The sequence below is a fragment of the Pezoporus wallicus genome, unplaced genomic scaffold, assembly GCF_028554395.1.
Source record: "Pezoporus wallicus isolate ANWC-B61680 ecotype Strahan unplaced genomic scaffold, APGP_CSIRO_Pwel_v1 contig_11493, whole genome shotgun sequence".
Classification (NCBI taxonomy): Eukaryota; Metazoa; Chordata; class Aves; order Psittaciformes; family Psittacidae; genus Pezoporus; species Pezoporus wallicus.
Window position 1 is genome coordinate 1288487 of NW_026635895.1, and position 17959 is coordinate 1306445.

Below are 17959 nucleotides of genomic sequence, written 5' to 3' on the forward strand. Positions count from 1 at the left end.
TGCCCAGGCTTGATAAATGCAAAGCTCTATTGAGCCAACTACAGATGCATTTAAAAAAAGCCCAATAATAAGAGCACAACTGAAGCCAAGAATATTTCCATTTGTTCAAAGGCTTCCAAACATTTTATATTCCATAAGATCGCAGGCAGAGTCAAGGCATTACATTTCAAGTCAAGGTCAGAATATTCAGCTGTGACTTTGACTGTATGGGTTGGAATCCAACACAGTATTTTCACATTACTTGAGTTTAGACTTTCTTTGTGTCTTTATGTTCCTCTTCAAAAGAAAGGAAATCCCTGATACCAAGACAAGTAAGCTGTGTTCTGAGCCAATAAATCCTCGGGGAATCTGAAGCAGGTAGATTGTAAGAGGCCCTTTCAGGAGTCTGAAAAGCAGTGGGTGACATTAGAAGGATCTTAACGAGAGTTGCAGGTGCTCAGCTTTTAGGACGAGGTCATTTCCCGTGTGCTGGCATGATGACAAAGATGGAAGATTGAACGGTTCTTCTAATTCACAGCTCAGTAATACGTGCTGCTTAACCGGAGACGGCTGAAAAGATGCCTTTGGAATGCGCTGGGTGCCCCAACGCATCCTAAACACTGCAGCCAAGTCTCAGCATCATTAAAATAGAAGATGCAAACAAGGATCGCACCGGTGGAGTGCCGAGATGTCGCTCAGCCTTCCAGGAAAGCACAATTTTGGCAACATGAGGCCTAAAACAACCTCTAAAATCACCTAAACGTCCCTGTTTCTCTCTTGATCACTGTTTGCCGTCACAGCTAGACGATTCGACATAAATTCCTTTCAATAAACACGCAAATGAGAGCAAGTATTTACATTTCAAATGGATCGCCGTTAAGGTTTCAAGCTGTCAATAGGACCGGCACAGGAAAATGTTATTATTAGACCTAAAAGTCTGCGAGGAAATGGGTGAGAAGAAAGGCTAGTATCAGGGGACCTGTCATCTGTTCCTAGCCAGCTTCTCATTCTGCTTAGCAAACGTGAGTGATTTTGAGTGTTGAATGAAGAACCTGCACCACGCATTTAAGCTACAGCTGGCTGGAACGCTAGATGCCTGAAGGCAACATTTTGGAGTTCAAAGGTAAACGTTTGGCTTTTTATAGGGAAAATTAGTTGTACAGTGCATTTGATTTAGTATACTGCTCCCCAGCCCAGCTTCTGATTGAAATGTATTAGAAAATAACCCCATTCCCACCGACAGCGTGCAGTTTCCTAGAGAGGCACACGCTTGCTAGTAAACATCAGTCCTCTGGGCCAGGTCCAGAAGACAGGGGTCAGAACGTCCGTAACTCCATATGTTTCAGGGCACCCTAAAGACTTCCTCTTACCTCCCCATGCGGATCGCTTACAGCCTGCTCCAACGAGGAGCTTCCCGTTAGGACTTTGACCGTGGCTCTAAACTGATAAACCTCTCCCTGGAAACTTCCCCTGGTGAACCTCGGCGTAATATTTTATTGTCTTCCAGCCTAAAGTGTATGCACAGGGGTCCTTTCTGGGAAATACAGGCAGTAAATAACACCGAGCAAGGAGGGATCGCTACACTGAGCCTGACTGGGGCGCGATGGTGGCATTCTGTACTTCTTGCTGCTGGATTGGAGGGGCACAGGGAGCTTTCTAAGGCCGCTGACCTGCAAAGCTGTCACGCAGCATTTGCACGTGATTTCAGGCGTTTCAGGATGGCCCGCTTAGGTTTTTATTTCTTGTCACTGTGGGGCTTTTTTTGTTGCTTGAGCAAGCTCTTTAAAAGCAAGGAAACCCCATGCTGCACACTGGGGTACTGGGAACCATGTGTTCCACGGTACAGAAAGATATGTTATGATTCTTATCTTCGTGAGACTGTGAGAAAATAGTCCTTTGTCCTCAAGCTCATTAAAAAGTTATTTAATAAAGAACTTGAAACCATTATCAATATTTACAAAAGGAATGCTTGAGAGCTGAGTTATGTGTTTGGAAATTCACCGAAGGCTCAGTGCATTGAAGCAGCAACAGACGTGATAGGAAGTCGAGCTGACATTTCCCAAATATAAAAACCAGATGATGGAAGGTTTAATTTCTATGACTCGGAGCAGTAGCTCGGAGCCTACTAACCTCTCGGGAATACTTTCAGCCCATCAGGGTGCTCAAAGAATATAAAATTCCCAGCATTTCTGGAAAGCCCATGGCACGGGGCTGGAACTGAATGGTCCAGCCTTATTCACAGCAAAGATAAGCAGGCAGTGCTGAAGCAGGTTAGGATCAGGACCAAAAGCACGAAGCATCATATTAGGCAGGGGTAACGGCATGAGCCCTGCCGAAGCGCAGCGATGCCCTATTGCCCGTGTAGTTAGTGCAGGTACATTTACATCTGGAGGGGCTGGAACTGGATGATCTTAAGGTCCTTTCCAACTCAAACCGTCCTGTGCGTCTATGAAACGTTCTTGTCTGGGGTCCAACTACACACCCAAGTATTCCATTAGCAAAAGCAGTTACGATGCGGATGTTCATCCACACGATGTGTGAAAATCCTGAGCCCTTTCTGACTGCAGATCCCAAAGTGCTTTTAAACACCTGTGGGTTTGGTTTTGTTTCTGCGCGGTGCAGTTGTTATTCTGTACGTGATGCAGTGTTGATGCTGTGCTTTTTCCCCACGAGCGTACTTCAGTGCTGTCAGAGCTTTATATTTCCTACACTATAGCAGCAGCTGATTTAAAGATATTCAGGCAAAAGACAAAAAAAAAGTGTCACCGTTTATTTTTCATTTTTAATCACACTCGAAGGACTTTGTATCTGTACTTTAGAGCCTTGGAAGTGGTGCAAGAGGAATGAAGAGATGGCAACAGGGTCACTGCATTCACCAGTACCGTGGCCGGAGGTGGGAGCCTAACCGCCAAGTACGTTAGTGTTCCCAGAATTTTCCAACTCGGTGAGCATTCAGTCAATATGCTGAGGCTGAGCTTTAAGCAGTAGTTGGATGAGGTCTAATCCATACATCTGGAAACAGCCTGTGTATCGCCGGGAATACATGCAGAGGGGGCCGCTCATGTGTCCCATGTGTTTGCTTTTATTTGATTTTGTATTTGGGTGGGAAAGGGAAAGAGGAAATTCCCTGACATTTTCACATGCCTTTTATTTTAAAGTGACTCTGAGAAACAAGTCAAACACTTTGTCTGTTCAAACATCTTTCCTGGGCACGGTCTTGGGCTCTCTCGTAGAAAGCACTGCATTCCCACTGCTGCAGTCAGCCTGCCAGCATCCTTGGGGGCAGATACCAAGGGCGCAGGAATAAGTTGCAGATCCAGGTCTTCCTCTCTGCCATGTCTTTGTGAACCGGTAGACAGCAAGAAACCGTCTTCTGAGTACAAAATACTCTGCTCCTGTCCCTTCCCATTGCTCTATGTTGCTGGAACAACTAAGATTGAGACAACCTCCTCCTCTGCCTCTCCACTCTGGCCCCTGTGTTTCTGTCCGGGTTTTAATGCAAAACTGTTTAAGCCCTCTAAAAAACCCTACTACTGCTGCGAAGGATTTTATGGCCTGGCAAAACATTCGCATCAGTATCTCCTGCAGTTGTATATATAAACCTCACAGCTCCTAAAGGCTTCAAGCCGATGGAAGCCCAGCAATGAACATAAAAACGCTGGCGGTGATTAATTGGGCCGGGATTAACAAAGTGCCAGCCTGTGCTAATTGCCCTGGGAGTCAGGAGGAAAGGAATCAGCGTTTCCTCTCAGGAGGAAGGGAGCAGCTCCTCCCAGGGAAACACCGGCGCTCTGCCTCGGCAGTTTGAAGTCAAACACATGACTTTTAGTCCTTCTTGATTCAATCCTGCAGCTGCCCAAAGCCACGTGCTGTCCCAGGCTCCGGCTTTCCCCAGCTCCTCAGGACAAGCTCCAAACCCTTTGCTTCGTGTGCCATTCATGGAGAAAAGGGGTGGTGCTCATGGTAAAACGCACCAGATGTCAAGCATCGATCCCAAGGCATTCAGTGACCCTCGCTGTGTATGACTGCATACTGTGCTCGTGCAGCATCATGCTTCTTGCAAATGTTACTGTGATGGTGCCTGAGCGTTTTTCTCCCCGTAATGACTCCATGAAGAGAGAATCATGCTCCTGATCCTTGCCCGAACGCCTTGTTACTCGTGCCGGGCGGTTAGACCAGCACTGCTGAAGCTGTTCCTTCCCTTCTGAGCAGGCCCTCGTTTGGTGTCAATTCATAAAGCTTCACAAATGAAGCCCACTCACCCCCCTGCGTTAGAGTATTAGGTGGTTGTTTATGAGGCTGGAGGGATGTTGTGTGCATTGAAGTACAAACTCGAGGACAAGGCAAGGTGGTGGGATTCTAGGACAAGAGGAAACGGCCTCCAGCTGCCCCGGGGCAGGCTTAGATGGAGCTGAGGAGCAATTCCTTGCCCAGAGGGTGCTCAGGCATTGGAAGAGGCTGCCCAGGGCAGGCCTGCAGTCACCGTCCCTGCAAGAGTTCACACAGCTTGGAGACGAGGCCTCAGTGCCATGGGGCAGTGGTGGCCTTGGCAGTGCTGGGGAACGGTTGGACTGGATGAGCTTAAAGGGCTTTTCCAGCCCGGTTGATTCCATGGTTCACTGAGAGTGGGAAGCCCTGGGCTGTCTCCTGGGTGCCGCAGGGCTGGAGACAGGTCCCTTCCCATGTGCATGTGGACTTCCCAGCTGGGGTGCGACTCCTTCCAGTTCCCTGTGGGGACAGAGCCCTCTGTGAGCAGTACCAGCATCCCACCTTCTACTCTGGGGTGCTGGCAATGGGCACACGGGGCTTTTCTAATGCAATATTAATCGTCAGATGAAAGAGGGGATTTAAAAACCATTTCTTTTGTAGCCGGTACTTCAAATGACTTTACAAGTCGTATCAAGAGGATTTTAAAAGATCTTTCCTTATGAGCTGCTTTCTTTTCCAGAATAGTATCCTTGGAAATGACCCACTGGGTAAAAAGGGAGCCAGTAACAAATCCCTGTGAAAAAAACAGCCGGTGTAATTGCCACGAATGGCCTTACCTCGAAAAGCCATCGCAGCCTGCCCTGTGTCGGGGTGGCACCACGGAGAAAGCAGAACAGTTGGAACAGAGGACCGGCAGCAGTGAGATGGCACAAAGATCCCATCCAGACTGCTGCTGAGTACATTTGTCCGTGTACCGGGCTCACGTGAAGAGCTTGCAGTGTGAATGCAGGCCTGCGCCAGGTCATGATGCTACAGTTCACATCAGCGTGGTCCAGCACGACACAGCCACCCTGCAAGAGTGAAATCGGTGGGAAGGAAAAGCCACAGAGTAAACAGCTCACTCAAATAACCCACCCAGAAGCTCAGTGCTAAGTTCAGGCGGCTGCCTGCTCCGCACTAGGTACGTGACTGCTGCTTTCCTATGGACACTTGCAGCCCAGCTGTGTTGGCAGGTTCTGGTTTAGTAGGTGGCAGGCAGCACCCAGGAGCTTACACTCTTAGACCAAGCGGGCTTGAGGCTTGTTGGCTGCCGCGTCACCCTCATCAGACCAAACCCCTCATTTCTGAACAGCCTGCGAGAGGCGATGTGGATGGAGCCTTTGGCGCGTCCCCAGGGAAGGGTCAGCCAGGGGAGCGCACGCTGCCTGCTCTAAGCAGCTACCGGAGGAGCTCCCGGGGTGACTGCTCGCAGGCTGGTCCAGCGCAGTCGCTCCTCCAGGCATAATGAACCAGGGGAGCCGGGCAGCAACTGGGAAGAGTGGAAAATCACTTGAGATGCTTGGAAGCGTCTGCCCCGTCCTCCGCTTACCTCTGTCCTCACCTCTGTCGAGACGTGGGGCAGGCCCACGTGCAGCGAGCGCTGCCGTAGGCTCGGAAGGCTCTTCCCAAGCTGCCCTCATCCTCCTGCGCATGGTCCTGCCGTTTTAGTGAGTTCTCCTGAAGTTGCTCCTGACCCAGGCTAAGTACTTTTCTATTGACATCAACTTTTGCCGCGTCACTATTCACCCCCAGGGTATTAAGACAGCATTAAACAGTATCGGTCTGAGTCCTGCTCTCTCGGGCACCTCATTATTAATCTCTTTCCCTACTAGAATTGCCCATTTATTCTGTACCCATTTACAACCAGATTTTAATCCATGACAGGACTTTGCCTCGCACTTTGTGGTTACCAAGTTTCCTTAATAGTCTCTTGTATGGGTGTTTATCAAAAGGCTTCTGAATGTCCAAATGAATTACCTCCTCTGGTTGTTCTTTGCCCGCTATTTTATTAACTCTTAAAAGCGTAAAAGGTCTGGCTGGTTAAGATTTATTCTTCCAGCGGCTACATTACTTTTTTTCCCCCTTTGCTTGAGACTTGGTATTTCCCTGCAGATTGTAAAATATTGAGAGCAGTGACCCTCTGAATCTTGGGGCTTGAAGCAGCACCAGATGTGTTGTCAATGTTTAATTAAAAAGAGAAGGGAATGGGATATATGGCTTTCTCAGGCGTTCCTGGTAATGAAGTTAGGCTAATCATGTAAAACATCCATGAGCTCCGCTGTCTGTGTTAATGTTTACAGGGTCTTTATCGCTGCAACACCAGATTGCCACATGCATTAGTGGAGTTACCCTCCTAACACCTCTCTGGTACAGGGAAGCTTTAATCGCAACTGCCTGAAGAGCCAGGGCCACGCTGACATCTGGCACGTGAAACCCGAACTGCTGCGCTTTGAGGATCCAGGTTAGGAGATAAAACACCTTCCCCTGCTTACAGATGCCGGACTCACGCAAAACACTGCAAGAATCATCACAGCTCACAAACGGAACCCCAAAGGCGCAGCGCCCCGGTGTCTCTTCCCAAGCTCGCTAAAACCCACAGTGCATTTTCCCCTTTGGCAAAGCACAGAGCACCTCAGGTAGAGGCCAGGCTTTTCCTTCCTCTGTGGAGCGCCTGTGCTCGCAGGTTTTTGCTGGCTCTGCTAGTGACCCTTTATTTTGGACTCTCACCACACATCCAGGGTTTCACAATGTACTTTTTTGCTCCAGCCAGGACTAATACAATTGGCTGCATCTCAGCTTTGCTTCCAAAAATACAAGGGAGTGGATTTCCGGAGAGAGAGGAAGAAACAACCTCAAATGAAGAGATTTTTGTTTAAAGTAGAAAGCACTACAAAGGTTTTGCCACCTAAGAAAACTTACAAAAGGATCCAGAATGGAAGGGCCCACATCCCTGAGGAAGGAGCAGCTTTCCACCCTGCCCTGAAAGCGGACAAGCCCTTGGCAAAGCAGGGAATGACGGGGAGGCTGGACGTGGAAGAAACCCTCAGTGAAAAGGCATGCAGGACGTGGACTTGCATTTTCAAGGGCCTTCTGGCCTCCCAGCTGAGGCTGGTTTTTCCAACTAAAGCTCTCCTTCCACACAAGCAGCCAGAAGTGGTGGCCAGGAATTCAACACGTTATGAAGTCCTCGCAAGAAAGAATTAACTCCTGAGTGTCAACGGGGAGCGATGTGAGTGCACAATGCTGCTTTGCCAGCAGAAGCTCTAAAGGATTCCAGCTCCCACAAACGTGATTCCGGTTTCGGTTTTCAAGCGAGATCTTGAAGATACCCACGCTTAAAAATGTGGGGTGGCTTTTTTTTTTTGGGGGGGGGGCGGGGCTGGAGTCAAAATGCCTTGAGACCAAGGGTGGGATTTGCTTGAAGATGCCTGTTTGTGGGTGTCAAACCAGGGATGGCTGAGCTTAGCTTGGGGAATGTCGACTCCATAGACCAGCAATGCCCGTGCTGCCGAGCTGAAGAGCAGAGAGGAACAGGGGCACGGGCCCTTGCGATTGCCTCTAGCTGGATCTGGGTGTAACTGCCAAAGCTCTCCTCCCCAGTGCCCGTTCCTGAACCGCAAACCTCCAGGACGGCCGTGTCTCCTGCAGCAACAAAACGATTTCCCTGAGGAGCAGTCAATACATTGCCACGATCTTAATCTTATTTAGCGCTGTAGCATGGTTTTAATTTTTCCCGTGTTTGATCCCTCAGCTTTAGGAATATTGATAGAAATAGGGACTGCGAAGATCAAATAAAGAGCAGCCCTGCTGCAGATGAGAAAAATACCCTTCAGGCCTCGCTCCCTGCGCCGTGATTCAGCTTTTCCAAGCGCTCAGCCGAGATAAAAGGCTCGCATGTGAGCACAAGCGTTAGCAAGGGCTGCGATGCTTCCAGCGCAGCGTTCTGCTGCGGGGCCAGATGCCGTCTCCTCCTCAACCTCCTTTACCGGTGCGGGGAGCGTGCTCACAAAAGGCTTTTTAAGCCCGTTTCCACGCCGGCACGGGCTGTTTGCTGTCGGCCGCAGCTCGCTGTTGACTTTAACCGGTAGCTCTGTTTGTGCACCCGTGTCGGTTTTGCTGGCAGCGCTGCTCGAGGAGGCTGGAGTACCCCCTCCCCTCCTTCTATCCCCGACCGTGCCCGGCCGAGCCGAGCCGAGCCGGGCCGGGCCGGGCCGGGCCGCCCCAATCAGGGGCAGACCCCGGGCACGGGGTAATTAGAAACATGGAAGGGGCTTTTCTGTCTCTTGCAATCTGTCTCTCGACATCAAAGCGCTCCGCGCAAGTCGTCCTGCAGAGGTCGGCTCCCATATCTAAATGAGTGATGTATTTCATGGTATCTGTCGGGAGGGATATAATGAAGGGAACCGGCTTTGCGATGGGGCATGATGTGAAAAGCAGGTGGCCCGCTTTAACGGCTTGCGGGAGCATCTGTTCTGCAGTCCGGTTGCGTTCCCGTAACCTGCGCAAACACGGCGGGCGGGCGCGCAGCTTCCGCAGCCCGAAGAGCCGGGTTTGGGGGAAGAGGCAGAGGGGGCTGCCCGCCTGCAATCACTGCCTCCTCACGGTGACAAGCAGCGCCCGACACCCCCATTTCGCTGCAGACCCTCTCCTGCCCGTCCTGCAAGAAGAGCTGGCGCTGCCTCCGCCCGGGGGAGATGTACCCCCACCTCCCCAACACAGCACCCCCGTCCATAGCGCCCATGGGTGCGGGTGCCATGCGAGGTGCCTGGCAGCGCAAGCTTCGCGCTCCCTCCGCGCTCTCTGCCGTGATTTCACCTGCGAGTTAAGGGGACGGGTGGCGTTAATACCGCAGGGTGTCTCCTGGGCAGCTTTGCCGGGGGGGACGGGACGGGACGGGACACGAGGGGCTCAGCCCCGGCGGAGGGCTGGTGCATTCACATCTGCCTGCCTCACCGCGGGAAGGCAGTGCGAGCCTCCCGCCGCCCGCGCAGATATATGGGGGGGGGGCTCCAAACAGGCAGGGCTGCAGGTACCCCAGTATCTTTGTAAACACATGTCATACCGTTATGATCCCACTCATTTGGGAAAACTATATATATAATAAAATCTATATTATATATAATAGGTAATAGATGATATATAATAGATAATAACCTGGCCTCGAACCCATCCTCCTCTACACCCGTGAAATCCTAGGGGTCGGTTCGAGAAGTCTGCGTCGGAGCTGCCCTGGCACAGCTGAAAAGCGGAACGTTCCTCCGCGAAGGACGGACAGAAACGTTGGGGGGGACGGGGGGGGACCACGGACACACACGACACCACCCCGAAGCCCCCCAAACCCCGCCGTCCCAACACACACGCACACACACAAAAGGGTGCAGCAGGTACAAAAGCCGCTCCCCGTCACCCGCAGCGTGCCCCGTCAGTTTGATGCGGTGCTCGGTGCCGCTCCGCCGTGCTGCTGCCCCCCCCCCCGTGTGCGGGGCCGTGCCGTGGGCCCTCGGGAGGCGGCGGCAGGAAGCGGAGGCTGCTGGCACACACGGTCCATGTCCACGTCCCCTCCAGGGGCCGCTCCGCTCCATGTCCCCTCGGCCGGGCCCTCCCTCCGAGCTCCGCAGTCTGTCGGGGCTCCGGGAAACGCGGGCGATCGCAGCACGAGGGGGGCCGAAAACGATTGATTTTTCCCTTTTTTATCCCTATACTTCCTCTCTTCAAAAAAAAAAAAAAAAAAAAGTCCTCTTTATTTTTCTCTCCCCCCATTTTTTTTTCTTCTCTTACCCTTCCCGCCCCCCCTTTGTCTGTCCGATGTGTATTCCCTCAGTGGCTCGTCCCTTCCCCTCATTGGAAACGCTTTCCCGCTCCATTGTGGTGATTGTTGCCTCGCCCGACTCTTCTCTTGCCGATGGCCCTTTCTCACTGGCAGTTCCGCGGGCTGATTGTGTTTGTTAATTAGTTGCTAACAGCATCGTAATGCGGCCTTGATGGATAACCATGTCATTAGCACTCACCCCTGCAATTCACATTTCCAACCGGGCAGGGGCTACCCCATGCCGAGGCCGTGATTTGTGGCTTCAGCCTCGTGTGGGTGACACGCACCCCGAGCCCCCCCCTTCCGCACAGCTCCGCATCCCGGCTCTCCTCCGCGCCCGCGTTGTGCCGCGGTTATTTTGGAGATGAGGGAGGAGGTGGGGAAAAAGGCAGCGCCCCCCCCCCCCCTTCCTTTGTGTGGCTCTGTGGGTACCGGTGTGTTTGTGTTCCCTAGGGCCAAAAGCACCCGGCGCGGACACGCGTGCGGACCGCACCCGCGCATCTCCCGCTCCGCTCGGCGGCAGCGCCGGGGGCCGACCCTCCGCTCCGCCCCGCCGGGGGGCTCGGCTGCGCCTGGGAGATGTAGTCCCGGCTCCAGGGCTCGCCGGCGGCCGGCGGCGGGGGACTACGTTTCCCAGGCCCCCCTGCTGCTCGCCCGGGCTGTCAATCAGTGCGCGTCGGCGGGGGCAGCGAGCCGGGGATCCCCCCCGCCCTCCTCCGCGTCCCGCTAATAATAAGTGCTTCAGAGGCTTAAAAGCAGCGAGGCAAGTGTCATGCGGAGCTGCGCTGCGGCTGAGCGCCCGGCTCCGCTCTGCCGCCGGGAGGAGGAGGAGAGCTAAAGGAGGAAGATAAAACCCCCTCGGAGCTGGTTCCCGGGGCAGGGGCGAGAGGAGAGGAGCCCGAAAGGCTGGAGAAGCCCGCGGCGATGAGGCGCAGGAAGACGGCGGTGGCGGCCGGCTGCTGCCTCGCCTTCCTCCTGGGCACCCTGCTCAACGTCCTCTTCGTCCCGGGCTCCGAGCACCCGCCGCCGCCCCGCGAAGGGGCACCCCCGTCCCCGCCCGGCGGCCCCCTCTACCCACCGGAGGAGGACGGCGGCGGTCGGGCCGCCCTGGAGCGGCAGATCCGGGAGCGCTACGAGGAGGTGCTGCGCTACCGGCAGCACCGGCCGCTGCGACCGCGGGAGCGGCGCCTGATGGACCTGGCTCCGCCGCGCACCTCGGCGGAGCAGCCGGGGCCGCGGGGCCGAGCGGCGGCGGCGGCGGGGCCCAGGGCGGGCGCCTCGGCCGAGCTGTCGCTGGAGCCGCCGCTGCTGGGCTGCCGCGACATCCGCAATGTCAGCGGCGTGCAGTACCTGGGCTCCGGGTACACCAAGGCGGTCTACAGGGCGGTGCTCAACCGCACGCTGGCCGTGGCGCTGAAGGCGGTGGATTTCGGCGGGCACGACATCGCCCGCTGCGTGCGGCAGTTCTCCGCCCTGGGGGACTGCTACCGCCTGGCCGCCTACAAGATCGTCAAGGAGATGATCCTGCTGCAGCGGCTGCGCCACGCCAACGTCCTGCAGGTACGCGGGGCTTGCGCCGGGCGGGTTGCGCCGGCTTTGCGCCGTGGTCCTCGCCCCGCCGCTGGAAACCTGCCGGAGGAGAGCGCGGAGACGGATGGGGGCTCCTCTGCGGGCCTCGCCTTTCCCCGGCGTGGGGCAGGCTGGAGGCGCGCCGATGGGCGCTTTCCGCCCCAAGCGGTGGGGCTCCCCCCCCCCCCCCCCCCCCCCCCCCCCCCCCCCGCCGCCCTGGAGGGGTGCGGGCTGCGGCTCTTCCCTCACCGGCATCGCCCGACCTCGCGGGTCGCCTTGCCTCGTAAACAGAATTAACACCGAGGTGGGGAGAAGGGGGCGAAGGAAGGGGGCCGAGGGAGGGACTCGGAGGCCCAGCAGCACCCCGCAGATGCGGGGGACTGGATGTGGCCGGTTTGGACGCGGGCTCCCCCGGAAGGAGGGAGGCGAGGGCTCCCGGCGGCTCCGCGCGGGGTGCCCGGAGCCCTGGCGCACGGATCGGGCCGTGGGGCAGCCGGGTGGTGGTGGCCGGGTTAGCCAGCGCAGCGCGGCACTTGCCGGCGAGGCTGCGTGGTGGGACCGTGACACATCAGCGGGAACCTCAGCGGGTCCATTTGGATGTAAATGCCGCTATGGAAATTCCCCTTGCGTTTCGCATAGCGTGAGCGTTGCAGTGGGATAAAAAATGAACGCTGGAGCAGACGGTCTCACAGTAGGTGCTTTTTGAACTGAACCGAGTGAAGGAGTTTTGTGTTTCTTAAGCAGCTGCAGCAGGAGCGAGTACCAGCTCCCCCACGAGAGCTTCAGATCCCACCGATCAAAGCTCTCGAGTTTCATATCGTGTTCAAAGAAGGTGTAGTTGTGATTTATCCGCGACGAGAAAATAGATGTTAACCTTCCTCCCTCCTTCCTTTCCTTCCCCTTCCTCCTGTCCGCCAGGTCCAGCTGTAACGCATACACCTAGGATAGCACACAATGCTCCCAGGAACTGTATTAGTTACTCCTGTGTTGCTGCCCTAGTCTGGTTTTGGGAGAGCCGGGCCGATGTCCACCCCGTTGAAAAAGAGATTACATTTAAATCAGAAACATGTTTTCAGCCTCGTCCCGCTTCCTTCTTTCGCCTGTCCGCGGTCAGCCCCGGGCATCACCCGCCTCATTCCTTAATGCGCTTCACTCCAGAGGCGAGGTCGCCGCTCCGTGGGTGAGGGCTGGAGCATCGGTAGGGCATTACCTTGAAAGGAGGCTGTGAAAACGGACCTGCCAGGCTTTATTCAAGCACGGTCGGGCGGCGGTGCCGGCAGGAATGGGGCTCTGGTGTCGTGCTGGAGGCGAGGCGTAAAACCGGTGCAGAAAATGGGCACCAGCGAGCAGCTTGGCTTTTATTATGTCTCCGTTAAAGCAGCAAAGGGGACAGGGTCTGTCGGCATCACGACTGCTTTTTAGCTTGTTTTCTAGGCTGGCCGGGGGCGTAGAAATCACTGTCCAGAGCTTGCTGCCGAGGCAATCGGAAAGCCAACATCTCCTCCCCTCTTCGGGCTTTTGACGGGCATTTTTGCAGGACCCATACTGCCAAGGGCACGACACAGCGAAGGCAGGGACCTCTTCTGCCTTTGCTTCTGACCTCTTTTTAGCTCCTTACCCCGCTCCCGGCATACCCAAATGCGAGTCGGCTGCTATAAATAGCTGGAGGGACACGGCACCCTCGTGCCACCGTGCTCGGGGCCGGGACGGGGAGAGCGGCCCGGGTACCCGCGGGCTGCCCTGTCCCCCTCCTGCCCATCCGTCCTGGGGCATCCCCGGCCACGGGCAGGGGCTATTCGGGGTGAGCGCCTCCATGAGATTCTGTTGCTGGAAATAAGAGTTCCGAGTAGGTTGAGCCCTGTGAACGGGGGTTTTCCTGTAAATCTCTGGCAGCTGACAGCCTGAAGTGTAGTTTGTAAGATAACAGGCTTGTGCTTTACTGTCTCAGCAGTTCCCATTCTGGCCTGTCTCTTGTCAAAATCAGCTTTTCTTTTTCCTTTTTTTTTTTTTTTTGTTAGTCATCCTTTTTAAAGACTCGATTATTGTACAATATAGGATGGGGGGGGGGGGGGGCGGGCTCTTTCCAGAAAGAACCACTGCCTTCAGACAACATGTTGACATATCCACCGTGCCCTCCGCCTGGGGAAGGAGCCAGATGTGTCGGCTCCGGCAGATGTGGCGAATCAAGGCAAAAGAAACATGGAAAGCCAGCAAGAGGGAGAATGGTTTTGCATCAGCCGATGCTGAGGCGAAGGCAGCTTGCATTTCCTAATTGCTTTCCTGTGCTCTGCCCGTCATTCTTACGGCCACCAAAGTGCCAGCGCTGGGCCACTGTGCCTTGTCCCCATGGTCTGGGGCAGGCCCAGGCCTGCTGCAGCTCACTGGGGGCTCTAAAGAGGCTCCCTGGTGTGACAGCGAAGGGCAGGTGCAGCCTGCAGTGGCGATGGATTTGCTTTGGAGTGGGGAAGAGAAGGGTAGTTCATTAAAGTTGATTTTATAATGAAGGGCACTAAGGAAGAGGGGAAACTGGGTCACTGATTCATTGTAAAAGAGGGTTTAGCAGCCTGCTAATTGCTTTGCAGTCGCTCTGTGCCAAATGAGGTGCTTGATCTCTTCCCTGGTCTCCGTGCTGAGGTTTCTTTTCTTGCAAGGTTCAAATGCTGCTGTCTGAATCCTGTCTCTCTGTGCGTTTGGGTGGGGAAGATGGTTTAGTGCGTACTTTAATTCCTCCCTGCCCGTGTTTGAGGAAGAGAAGGAAATCAACCCATTTGCAGTTAATTCCAAACCATGAGCACGATTGTAAAGACACAAAAGCGATGTTTGATTCACTCTAATAATGTAATTATAGCCCTGGAGTATCAGAACGAAGGGCGCTGCCTTTCCTTCTTCCTTTGCATTGCTGAAGAGAAGGCAGGGGAGGTCTGAAACTGCAGACGCTGGGAGAAGTGCAGGCTTCTTTCTGTGGCAGCCTCCTTCTTTATCAGCCCTTCTGTGAGCTCGCAGTGATTCATTTAAGAGGGAGCTTGCTCAAAAGCAAACAGCAGCTCAAGGGGAAGGGTTGGCTTTGTCTGAGGCTCATGGAAGAAGACACTAGCTGCTAACAGTACCCGTGCTTTGCAGACTGCCCAGGCCGTGTCCTTCCAGGCTCATTTAGCTTTAGCGTTGAGCTGAAGCACACAAATGAAACACTGAGGTGACATCTACATTTAAACAAGTCACCAAGTTACGATGCCAAAGCAGTTTCTAGACGAATTGGTTCGGTTTTAGTGTATTTGTTACCGATTTGTTTTAAATGGTCGTGATTACAGTGAGGATATTTATCGCTTGGAGAATTTACTGATTAGTGCATACATCATTTGCTGTTGGCCTGGGGTGTGCCAGCTGGTCTTGATACTTCCAAACGCGTTTTTCTTTTCTTTACATGTGATAATGAACGGGTTTTTACCCTGATGGTTTCCCTATACATATGCACAGCCAGCAGGGTAGGGCAGTTTCAGTTTTAATGTGAGGATTACAATAATAAAGCTTCGTGTAGGGTTTGCTTATTCCAGGTGGAAGGAGACAGGCTTTCCACGTCTGAAGAGAGTCAATATACAATCAAGTTCTAGCGCAAACGCACTTGCATAGGGAGTGTGTGAACTCTGGAAGGTCTGGTCCTTCACCATCCTTCTTGCATGAATCCACTGTCGCTGTCACAGAAAGCAGGGGGGCACAGGGAAGATCAAGCTGCAGCGGAAATAGCTACTCGGGGACCTCTTCCTTGTTGCCAGCAGATGGGCACTGAATCCCCTTTGTGGCGGCAGCGGTGCAGGATTCCCAGCACCAATCCTTGCTCTGCAGTTGGCTGGAGTTTAGCCATGACCACGCTGGGAATTTGCGGCCTGAGAAGTGATTGCTGGTACCAGCTGGTGTGTGACTACGTGGAGGGTTTGTCATTCTGTGTTTTGGATGGGGCAGCAGAGGTTCGCAGCTCTTGGGAGCAAACCTTTCAAAACCAAGTGAAGGCTGGGGTTGGCTGGGGGTCTGACCAAATGCAGCCATCAGTAGGGGACTGCTGCAAGTAGGAGGGTCGTTTTAGAGCCAGATTGTTTCCTCGGGTAGCTCAGTTGAGCTGGTTTTGGAACAGGTTGGCTGAAGATGAATGAGGCCACCGCACGGTTCAAGACCAGGCTAACACCGTCTCTTTAACTGGTGTTAGGATGAGAGGAGCGTCAAGAGGAGCCTGCCAAATCCTGCTGAGGTGACAGGAGAGGTTTGCGCCGCTTGCTGGCCACCTCCTTCCTCTGGAAAAGGCACGGAGTGATGGAGCTGCTTCTTTGTCCCAGCTTGACATTGCCGTAGGTGCACCTCGCAGGAGGTGAGGTGTCCGAGTCACCGGTCACCCTTCAGAATAGTTAGTGGTGGGTGATGTGGGGTGTCAGCCCTGGCCATTGGTGTGGATGGGGAGAAAGAAGCAGGCAGTGCCACCTACTGATGGCTCGGTGGAGACAGCTCGCTCTGCTAACAGATGTCCCCGTAGCCCCAAGGAGCTCGGGTGGAGTGGAGAAGGGCAGAGGGAGCAGACAGATGCGGTTTGGCGAGGAAAGAAGGATTACACAAAGTGCTTCTTTATTGCGAGACTGCTTCCCAAAAGGCCCAGATGTTATCCTGCACTTTTAAGAGTGAAGAAAGGATCTGTTAACAAGAGCTCCAGAGCTGCTGGAAGCACAGAGCTGATACAATTGCAAACCCGCTCTAACCGTTCATGTCACTGGAAGGCGAGCTCCGTGTCTTGATGCTGAAGTTGCCAAATAGCGTTTATTCCCATCCAATTGCATGGGATGGCAGAGGGTGTTCAGCTTGTTGGCAGGAACAGCTTTCCATAAGGCACGTGCCATCACGGAAGTTAAAAGGGCCACGTTGTCCCTCCTTTTGAAAGCGGCATTCATTAAACTAATCCCAGTCATTTGTTGAACGATTTCTGTGATTGCTTCTCAGTTTTACGTGCCATGTAAATCATTCCAGAAGACTCTGGTCTGAATTTCTGCCTCCTTTATGGGAGCTGATGACTTGCAACCTCATCCGGTTTCCTTCAGGGGAGCCCAGCGCTGCTCCTTCTGTGCAGCGGCCTGGGGAGATCACTGGTCACCACAGGATGCTGCAGGTATGGTCAGGTTCTTCCTGGCCGCTTGCCTTTTTGTTGCAGGAGTGGTAATGAGTGAACAAGGCTAATTCACCCTGGCTGTTCTGGCCTGGGTACTAGTTGTGACCAGGGCAGAACTGCAAGGGTTTAGAAGAACAAGAACCGCACATGGGTTTTAGAGCTCTTCCCTTCTCCACTCCCCCCTCAGCAAGCAAGGGGTAGCTATGTAACCTACTTCTCCCTGGTATTCAGCGAAAGGGTGTGTAGGAATGGTTCAGAGCTGCACCAGGGGAGGTTCAAACTGGACATTAGGAAGCGTTTCTTTACCATGAGGGTGGTCAAACGCTGGCACAAGCTTGCCAGAGAGGTGATTGGTGCCCCAAGCCCGTCAGTGTTTAAGAGGCATTTGGACAATGCCCTTAATAACAGGCTTTAACTTCTGGGCAGATCTGAAGTGGTCAGGCAGCTGGACCGGATAATTATTGTAGGCTACTTCCAATTGAAATGTCCTCTGTCCTGTCCTGCCCATGGCAGGAGGCTGGAACTGCACGATCTCAAGTTCCTTTCCAGTCCAAGCTGTTCTCTGAGCCTATCCCTGCAGCCAGCATGGTTCAGGTAGGTGCCTCCTGGCATCTGACTCCCACTGCAATCTTTCATTTCTATGGTGGCCATGAAAAGCTTGACAAGAACAAGTTCTCACAGGCGCTGTGCTAACACTAATATTGACTCTAGGCTCATTTTAAAGGAGGTGTTCTTTTTCGTCACACTCCGCTGAAGCACTCGGTTTAGGTAGTAGACGCCAAACATGGGTATTTATATTGTTTTAAGCCAAATTTGGAACAACACAGCTTGAAGAGAGGCCTTTTTTTTTCTTGGACCGTGTAACTGCAGATAGACTCCAAGCTTATTTTAAAGCTCCCTATGAGAACGTACAAAGTACAGATGCCCAAGCAAGAAGGATTGTACAAATGGCTCTAATGAATCCAAGTCGGGCTTTTCCAAACATGCAGTGCACAGAGGTTATTCGATAGTTGTGTAGTGCAAAATCATCTCCTAACGAAGGGTTAAGCTTGCGGTGCAGTGGAATTGAATGCAGTCGCTGTGGATGGAGGTCAGGGGAGCTGCTGCTCTGGCCATTGACAAGATAATGGACTGCTCTGCAGTGACATCGGCCGGTTTCCACCGAAATCAGGGTCGTATGAGTGATCTATTTGCCTTCACTGGAAGGCTTT

General features: G+C 53.7%; 1 protein-coding gene across 1 annotated transcript in view; it reads left to right on the forward strand.

Annotated features, from left to right (window-relative positions):
* The first annotated feature begins 10878 nt into the window (after nucleotides 1-10878).
* PKDCC (protein kinase domain containing, cytoplasmic) overlaps nucleotides 10879-17959 on the forward strand; it is a 31798-nt gene continuing 24717 nt past the window's right edge. The window contains exon 1 of the mRNA XM_057398525.1: nucleotides 10879-11596. Coding sequence (XP_057254508.1) covers nucleotides 10961-11596 — 636 coding nt within the window. The 5' untranslated portion in view covers nucleotides 10879-10960. The remainder of the gene's footprint in view (nucleotides 11597-17959) is intronic.